At 43.3% G+C, this 9,229-nt stretch overlaps 1 protein-coding gene across 1 annotated transcript in view; it reads right to left on the bottom strand.

Annotated features, from left to right (window-relative positions):
* Nucleotides 1–5,068: 5,068 nt before the first annotated feature.
* Nucleotides 5,069–9,229, bottom strand: part of SLTM (SAFB like transcription modulator) — a 39,064-nt gene continuing 34,903 nt past the window's right edge. Inside the window, exons 20-21 of the mRNA XM_028707060.2 lie at nucleotides 7,167–7,324; nucleotides 5,069–5,687 (exon numbers count right to left, since the gene is read on the bottom strand). Of these exons, the coding sequence (XP_028562893.2) occupies nucleotides 5,579–5,687; nucleotides 7,167–7,324 (267 nt within the window). The 3' untranslated portion in view covers nucleotides 5,069–5,578. The remainder of the gene's footprint in view (nucleotides 5,688–7,166; nucleotides 7,325–9,229) is intronic.

The following is a 9,229-nucleotide window of genomic DNA, read 5'->3' as shown; positions in this document are numbered from 1 at the left end:
CAGTAGGGTATGACTCTCTTGCTTTTATCTGAATATCAAGGAAGTTAGATTTCTATGATGTGGCTGGTGTTGTGGAGTCAGAAAGCTCCAGCAGATGGAGGGCCTGCTGTGTGCAATGAGCTATGACTTCCTCCCATTAGGCAAGAGGTAGTTTCTAGGAGGGCTAGCTCTGAGGTCATGCCTGGCCTTATGTTGACAATCTCATACTTTGGTGCAGCATGCAGAACCTTTTCAAGATGCGGATTTGCCCTAACAGCATTATCTTACCATTTAGGTTTTTGGCAGACTTGTGTGGTTGGTGGTGGTGTTCTGAGAGCCTCATAGTAGCCTCTTAGAAGCTGCGGAGAGGAAAGATGGAGTATCTATGTCTTCTAGCCATAACAACCCAATTCCTAGCCCCAGGTCTATTTGCTTGCATTTGTGAGTAGCTGGTGGGGGCATAGTAATAGGGGCCATGCTGTGTTGTTGGTGCTCAAGGCTGCATACCTCTCCATAAGGTTGCTGCCATTGATGGGGTTCCTGATCATTCCTGCAGAGACTTAGCCTAGGCTTTTAACTTGCAAGCAAAATCAAGTTTAACACAAAAACACATGCTTGTCATGTATTTCCCTTCTGCTGCCTCTTAAAAACAAAACATCACATCACTTCCAGAAGACTTGATTATGTAGAGAGTGAAGGGTGTGGAAAGACTTAAGGCCCTTAATGAACACAGGCTTTTGCCTTATCAAAGCTTAATAATGTAGAGCAGGAGTGTAGGATCTTTTCTTTTTTGCTGTGGCTATGTAATTGATGTTATAAATGCAGAGATTCATCAATAATGTCACCACTTAAAGCACTGCCAAATACTTTTATAATTTTGTAAAAGGCACTTATGTGTAAGACGTTGCTTTTGAAAAAAATCATGACAGTTGTCCTAAATGGCATCCTTTAACAATTAGAATGTCTTAGTTCTCTTTCACTGCAGCTGTTTCTTTTTGTTTTTGGCTTATGGCTGTAGAGCGGGAGTGAATGTTGTGCAACCATTGTGGCTGGGGCCAATCGTATGGATTTTTCTCTTTATTACTGGCTGGGAAATAGCACACAAGTTCACCTCTGCCTGCAATGGCAGTATTCAGAAACACAAGCTCCCACTGCGTGGGGTAGAACCACTGAAAGCTGGTTTCCCATATGGCTTGCTCAGTTAGTGTGTTGCGGGGGGCGGTATCTGTCTTACTCCGTAAATACACGTATGTGCAACCTTCAGGCAGCAAATACAGCAGCACTTCCTGGCTTCTGTCCATCTTTAGATTCCAACCCACATATCTCAGCCACAGGCTGGCTTCTAGTTGATCAGATACTTTGCATGGATTTACACTGTGATCAGCAGCTAGCTGTTTTCTGTTGGATCTTGTCAACCTACTTTGATGTATTGAGCTGACAACTGTTGGCATTCTCACTGTTTTCTTTCTAATTTTTAAATATATATATTTATAATTTTTATTAGTCTTAAAAGTGACTTCCTCATGTAATAAAAATTGATTCAACTGCTGAAATGACTCATGGAATATTTAAGCAAAGAACAAAACCCATAGGGGGACAGTCTGGTTTGCCCTTGCTGAACTTGTACTGTAGCATCCTGCTAATTGTGTGTTTTAATTGCTTCAGCCTACATCCTCCTCAATGGAACTATTAAAAACCTAAGAGAACCTACACAAACAAGGTCAGAGACACCTGTGGAACAATGTCAATCCTATGATCTAAAAGGTAGCTTCAAGGGGTGGGTGCTGTAGCTTCAAAAGCAATCAAGCTTCCCTTACAGGCAATTTGCAGCCATAAACAAGACCTTGCCCACCATGCAATCCAGCTCTAGTTTTAGGTAGCTGCCAGCAGGTGCAGGATATTATTATTTATACCCCGCCCATCTGGCTGGGTTTCCCCAGCCACTCTACAAGGCTTCCAGCAAAAAAAGGGGGGAAAGTCAAACATCAAAAAGTTCACGATACAGGGCTGCCTTCAGGATTAATTTCCCAATTATAGCCACATGTATTACAGAGCAGAGGGATAGATCTCCAGCTGAAAATCTGCATCTACAGCATGTAGAAACATTCCTTGAAAGCAGTTTCCCTTGCTGGCCCAAAGTCTGGCAAGAGCCTTAATATTTTTCTGAAAAGGCAAAGCTGTAATTTGCAGGATGCTGAATGCTGTGTTCATATTCAGTTATCAGTAGGCTTTTCCTTGATACACATTCCACTGAAAAGACATGCCAAAAGACAGAAAGCTGAAGTAGGCATAGATACCAGCCAAAATTATTAGAGAAGGGATGAGCAAGCTATGCCTCTTTACTAATCCCAGGCCACTAGCAGTGATTCCTGTGGATGAGAGACTCCAACAACTGAAGAACCAGTGTGTTTTCCATCACTAGATGGTGTGTGTTGTTGTTTCTAAAATAACTAGGTGGTGCTGTGGTCTAAACCACTGAGCCTCTTGGGTTTGCCAATTGGAAGGTTGGCGGTTTGAATCCCTGCGATGGAGTGAGCTCCCGTTGCTCTGTCCCAGCTCCTGCCAACCTAGCACTTCAAAAGCACGCCAGTACAAGCAAGATAAATAGGTACTGCTGCGTCGGGAAGGTAAATGGTGTTTCCGTGCACTCGGGATTCCGTCATGGTGTTCCGTTGCACCAGAAGCGGTTTAGTCCTGCTGGTCAAATGACCTGGAAAGCTGTCTTTGGACAAACGCCAGCTCCCTCGGCCTGAAGGCGAGATGAGTGCCACACCCCATAGCCGCCTTTGACTGGACTTAACTGTCCAAGGGTCCTTTACCTTTACCAAAACTCATGTTGAGAAAAAGTAAATAAGGCTCATAACAGGTTTATATGGATGAGGTACAGAAAGCAGTAGGGATGTGTGTGTATACATATATATTCTGTTGAAACTGGGATCACTTAGCAGGAAATTTAACCTTCCTTAATGCCTCAATAATGTAATTACAGACACCACCAACCTGGTGCTCTCCTTTCAGACAATTCCCATCAGAATGTAGGAGATGGTGTCTATAATTATTGGGGAAGGCTGATTTATGGTGTTTGCTGCCACAAGATGTGTGTGGTAATGTCTGTCATCTTAGAAGGGTTTAAAAATGCATCCAAACCAATTCATAAAGGACATTTTATCATAGTTACAGTCCACCTTTCATGTTGAAACAACAAAGGTTCAGGGGCAGAGGCAACGTTTCAGCTACTGGAAAGGGCCACTGCCTTCCTGTGAGCTTGCCACTATGGGAAAGCTGCTGGAGTTGATGAAGTTTATTTTAAATATGTAAGCATTTGAACAGCTATCTTACTAGCCTTAAGTTTGATAGCCCCTTTATTGTGCAACTGAAGATATGGTTAACACAGTGTTTGCTGGTTTTTGTACAGGGCAGAGGCCACAGCTAAACATGCCAAATGTGGGGTTATTTTAAAGTTGGAACACACTTGATTCATGGAATAATTTTTAAGAATAAATGGACACAAACCTGACATGCCTCTGATGTGGGCTGACGTTTATATCACAGGACACTTTTTTTTTGCAGCTGTCTAAGAGGTCTACCCGAGTGGCATTTAGGAATGAAAATGGCCAAGTGTATAGAAGATTCCCCCCCCCCCCCCCCGGATGTTACATAGGTATTTTACACTGTTTACAAGCAGCGTACTGGTATGCAAGAACTTGGGCCTGAATGAAAACTGGTGGATTGCTTTTTCCGTAGCATAATTAGGCCCTAAACATTTGCAAGTAGGAGCTCTTTAAAAACCATCTCCTTCCACACAAATTGGCCCACCTACATCATTTCCTATATAAAATCCAGATGGCTGCAGAAGAAGTGGAACACAAGACAGGTTCTGGTTTTTACAATAGCGCCTACAGGTGTTCACCTGACTAGTTTTAAACACACAAACAGCAAGAACCCAGCACTTTAAAGGAATGCGAGATGGTGTAATTAAATTGCTGTTTGTATTGACTCTGTTAGCACTATTTTGCTGTTGCTTAAGTTGTTTTATTGTTGCTAGCCTGCTTGAATGTCACCCAATGGAAACACGTGATATATATTTTTTAATTTCTGGAAAAATGGCAATCAGGGTAAGGCTGTACATGCCATGGTATCAAAGAAGTACAGACAAATGAGAGAACAGGATACTGATTAGATAGTTCACATTCCAGTTTTCATTTAACTTTAAGCTCAAGTTTCTAGTGTTCATGGTTAAAATTTGTTCAAATGTTTGAACAATGCCTTTGCTGTTATACTATATAACTTAAATTTGATGCTGTATTTCTATTTTTATGCTTTGATTGTACTTTTTTTAAATTCTAAGCTGCCCAAAGAGCTCTTGTTATGGGCAGTATATAAAATGTTAAAATTAAATAAATGCCTGAACACTCTAGACCAGAAGTTAGCAATGGTGCTTTGTTGCGTTCCTTGTTCCCTTCCTCCAGAATCATTGTGCTTTTATGCAAAAGAGTAAAAACAAATGTAAAATTGGACAAAAGTGCCAATATGCCTAATTTACACAGGGTAGAGAATCCAGCTTTCCTTGACAATGGACATTGCAGCACTGAATACTGAAAAATGTAGACTATGGGTACTTTTCTGTATATCACCCAAGTAAATCTTTCAGATAAAATGGGATGTACCTTAAGAATGAGGCAGATTTCAAGAGGACATATGTGAACAGCCACTTCCCCAGCTTGGCTGCTGAAGGCCAAGAGCAGAACACAGCCAAATCTTAAGGCCACTATACTCTGCTGCAAATGGAGTCTTAATTTTTTTAGCAATGTCATCTGAGTCTGGCCATTTCCATTACTGCAGGCATGAGTGGGGCTGCTGGAAGGGAAACGGGGCAGGGGCCAAGTAAGAGGAAGACTCTTATTCTGCACTTTTCACACAAAGTTTTCAGATGTCATTACAACATTGCTTAATTTAATGTGTCTGTTTTTACTGTGATCTTACCTCAGTGACAGGAACAGAGAAAAGAGTTACTCCTAGAATGATTTACTGCGTAGGACCAGCCGATTTCAGCTTCCCAGACAAACAAACCAGACTGTACAAGTGGCAATACAGATTATGAAGCTTTATTTCAAAAGGATACAGTGGCCAGGATACAGATCCACTCAGTTTAACAACTCTCCAAAAATAGGTTACATAATACCCAGAAATCAAACAACCAACCCAACCCTTATTCTCTACCCATTCTAATGTACAATTGGGTTATCTGTGTGTTTTGTGGTAAGTACCTAATTTTCAAGCCTGACATCACAGAGCTAAATTGTAAATTAAACTACTGGGTGCAAAACAAATCATCTCTTTGTACAGCGGTTCACATGTTTGGTTCCAATTAAATTCAGAGCTCCTAGTGTTACAGGGGGAAATGCTCATCAAAAAAGTACAATGAACTATCCAAAATCCAAACAGCCTAACTTATTTAAAATGCCTCCAAAAAAGAGGAAAAAGTAATTATGGTAAAATTAAAAAAGACAAGTTCTCTTAGCCAAGGCTTCTTCGTTCATAAAAGATTTCCAATAAGTTATCTTGAAACCAAGGGGTGGGGGCAAGCAGGTCAGCGGGCTTAGAATCTTCGTGGTGGTCCACTCTTAAACGGTTTAAATCCTGAACCACTTCCCCTCGGCATGGAACTGCCCGTAATCTGTACAACTCTATTAATGGGCGAAGAATTACTGGAATAAAAGTGGAAAAAGAAGCAGGTTTAAAAAGAAGGAATTTCAGAGGAATTAATGTCTCACTATCCAGAGTGAGTGCAGAGCAAGGCAAATTTCTCACAACCTGATCTTGTTACAGGTGTCAAGGCTGACACATTGGGGAGCTCCCACTCAACCGTGCGGTGAGACTGGCAGGCTACTGAGAGAACAGCAGCGACTTTTTTTTGAGACAGAACACTCCTTAGTGTGCATCAGGGAGCTAGCAACCCATGCTGGACAACATTCAGCGCAATCATGTTCAGCTTTAAAAAGATGCCCAACCGAACTCCTGGATCTTATACTGTGACCTATACAGATGCTGCCCAAGAAATGTCTGTGTCTGCCTCACACACACGGGAGAAGGTCCCAGGCCCAGGGCCTCTGTCCAATTTCCTCACTGGTCAAGCTTTATCTGCTCAGGCCCAAGGGGATTTCTCCTTATCCAGAGCACACCATGGTTACAAACTAACAATATGAGTAGTTAAGTTTCATGTATTTCCAAAGCCCAACTAGATTCAGACAATATTCTATGCGGTCATGAAACTCTCTGCAAAGCTTACTCAACTGTACTGCCAAGCTTCCACCGAGTCATAGGAATTATTGTTATTACATTTATTTCTATCCCATCTTCTTCCTAGACTGGGACTCAAGTGGCTTAAAGATAAAAAGCTAAAAACATAGGCTAGATATTCATTTAACAGTAATTGAACACAAATAGGAAAAAAAACCCTATTAAAAACTATAAAAAATACAGATGATAACATTAAAAACTCCACAGCACCAACCATTCCTTCAACAGCCAGTTCCTAAAGATCTGCTGGAATAAAAATGTATTCACCTGCTGACAGAAGGACAAGGAGGGAGCAAGTCCAATTTCTCTAGGAACAGAGTTCCAACGTCTGCACTGAATCCCACCCTCAATCAGGGCAACTCAGATTTGTGCCAGCCTTGGGGGCAGAGTACCCAATCCTGCATTGCCTCAGAGATCCGGGGTGATCCAGAGTAAAAAAGTAAACCACCTGCCTGAAATGTGGCAGAGTTAAACCCCTCTTATAGGGGCTACCATGTCTCCAAATTTATAGAATCATAGAATCATAGAGTTGGAATAGACCACAAGGGCCATCGAGTCCAACCCCCTGCCAAGCAGGAAACAAATTCCTCACACCCATGTAAAGAAAATGGTGATTTTGGTGTCCCAATGCAAGTTCTGAAGCTTTCTTTTTTAGACTGAAATCCAGAGCTCAGGGCCAATTCAAAGTGGGCTCCGAATCAGTTATGGGGAGGGGGTGGCATACACCGTCCTAATGGAAACTTGGGCACCCCAGCACACCAATCAGGTGGTGCTCCTTGAATCTGAATCTGACCTTTTTTCAGCCCTATATGTAAAGCTGAGTTTTAGAAGCAACCTCAGAAGTGTGATATTTTAGGGTGTGGGGAAGCAAGAAGCGTCACAGGTACCTTGAGTGGGGAGACATCATGCCACCTCCTGCTCGGCCATCTCCCATCCGCCTTGTGTCATGATAGCTGCTGCCCTGTGAACTGGGCCCGTGCCATTCTTTCCTTGGTCCAGCGTCACGGCTATGCCGCTCAACCACGTGGCGATCTTCATTATAATGCTAGAAATAATAATAATAATAATAATAATAATAATAATAATAATAATAATAATAAATTTTTATTTATATCCCGCCCTCCCCAGCCGAAGCCGGGCTCAGGGCGGCTAACAACAATCAAAATAATCCAACATTCTAAAAACATTCATTATAAAATTAATTAAAATCAAATTAATGGCAACCATTAAGCAACATTCTGTGCAGATTGCCAGAGGAGGGAGTCAGGCTGTGCCCTTGCCAAAGGCCTGGTGGAACAGCTCTGTCTTGCAGGCCCTGCGGAAAGATGTCAAGTCCCGCAGGGCCCTAGTCTCTTGTGACAGAGCCTTCCACCAGATTGGAACCGCAGCCAAGAAGGCCCTGGCTCTAGTTGAGGCCAGCCTAACCTCTCTGAGGCCTGGGACCTTGAGGATGTTATTATTTGCAGACCGTAGGTTTCTCTGTGGTGCATACCAGGAGAGGCGGACCCGTAGGTACGAGGGTCCTAGGCCGTATAGGGCTTTAAAGGTTAAAAACAGCACCTTAAACCTGATCCTGTACTCCACCGGGAGCCAGTGCAGCTGGTATAGTACTGGATGAGTATGATCTCGCAGCAAAGACCCCATAAGGAGTCTCGCCGCGGCATTCTGCACCCGCTGGAGTTTCTGGGTCAGTCTCAAGGGCAGCCCCACGTAGAGCGAGTTACAATAATCCAGTCTGGAGGTGACCGTCGCGTGGATCACAGTGGCTAGGTCAGGGCGAGAGAGGTAAGGAGCCAACTGCTTAGCTTGGCGGAGATGGAAAAATGCCGCCTTTGTTATAGCTGTAATCTGCGCCTCCATAGAGAGGGAGGTATTGAAGATTACACCCAAACTCTTAACAGATGATGCTGGCACTAATTGCACCCCCGCAAGAGATGGGAGTTGCCCCCTCAATCCCATATCGCCCCGTCCCAGCCAGAGGACCTCTGTCTTCGAAGGATTTAAAGTCAACCGGCTCCCACGTAACCATCCAGCCACAGCTTCCAGAAAGGGACACGGGAGGTTACTTTGCTAGTGCCACCACCTTTTGACTTGTGTTTCCTAAACGGACCCAAAGGAAGAACAGCTGCACACACTTGGCTCCAGTACAGCCTTCTCTAGATGTGCATCCTGGGAAGGTTCGCAGCTCTTTCGGAAGAACTTCAGAGGAGCAGAGCCAACAAAAGCAGGAAATCATGTTCTACATCAGGCGCTTTCAATTTGTCTCAAGTTCAGTCCTTGGACTATAAAGGACAACACCCACATAGGTGCACTTTTTGCACCGATATTCTGAGTTTGCATGCATTGTGTCTTGGATGTTGCACTAAGAAAACCTCAAATTTGGATATAACGAGAGGTTAGCATGCAAAGTACTTTGCACAGCCCATTAGGAGGAATGCACATTTTTGTCCCTGCTTTTTCTCTGAAGAAAAAAAAGGGACTATGGTGGGTGGGGAGATGGGAAAAGAGGACTTCTGTTCAACTGGACACCCATACTTCCATGTTAAGCAACTGCTAATGTTGAGGATTTCTCCTCAGAGTGTGATGCCTAAGGTGGCTCTCCAGGGAAAAGGTGAAGCATTCCCCTCCATCTGCTCTGACTCTACTGTACAATAATCACTCTTCCCAAAATCAAGCGAAGGCAGGAAGCACAGAGCAGACAACAGTGGCCTGGCAAGACAAGGTTTTACTCACACAAAAACGAGAGCTAATGTGGTGTAGTAAAAACAAAAAAAATTCCTTCCAGTAGCACCTTAAAGACCAACTAAGTTAGTTCTTGGTATGAGCTTTTGTGTGCATGCACACTTCTTCAGATACACACTACTGTGGTGTAGTAGTTAGACTGTCAGACCTAGACCTTGGAGACCAGGGTTCAAATCCCCACTGGGCCATGAAGCTCCCTGGGTGACCT

Source organism: Podarcis muralis, chromosome 14 (genome assembly GCF_964188315.1).
Source record: "Podarcis muralis chromosome 14, rPodMur119.hap1.1, whole genome shotgun sequence".
Lineage (NCBI taxonomy): Eukaryota > Metazoa > Chordata > Lepidosauria > Squamata > Lacertidae > Podarcis > Podarcis muralis.
The sequence above is the reverse complement of the archived record's forward strand: the minus strand, read 5'-3'. Positions and strand labels throughout refer to the sequence as shown.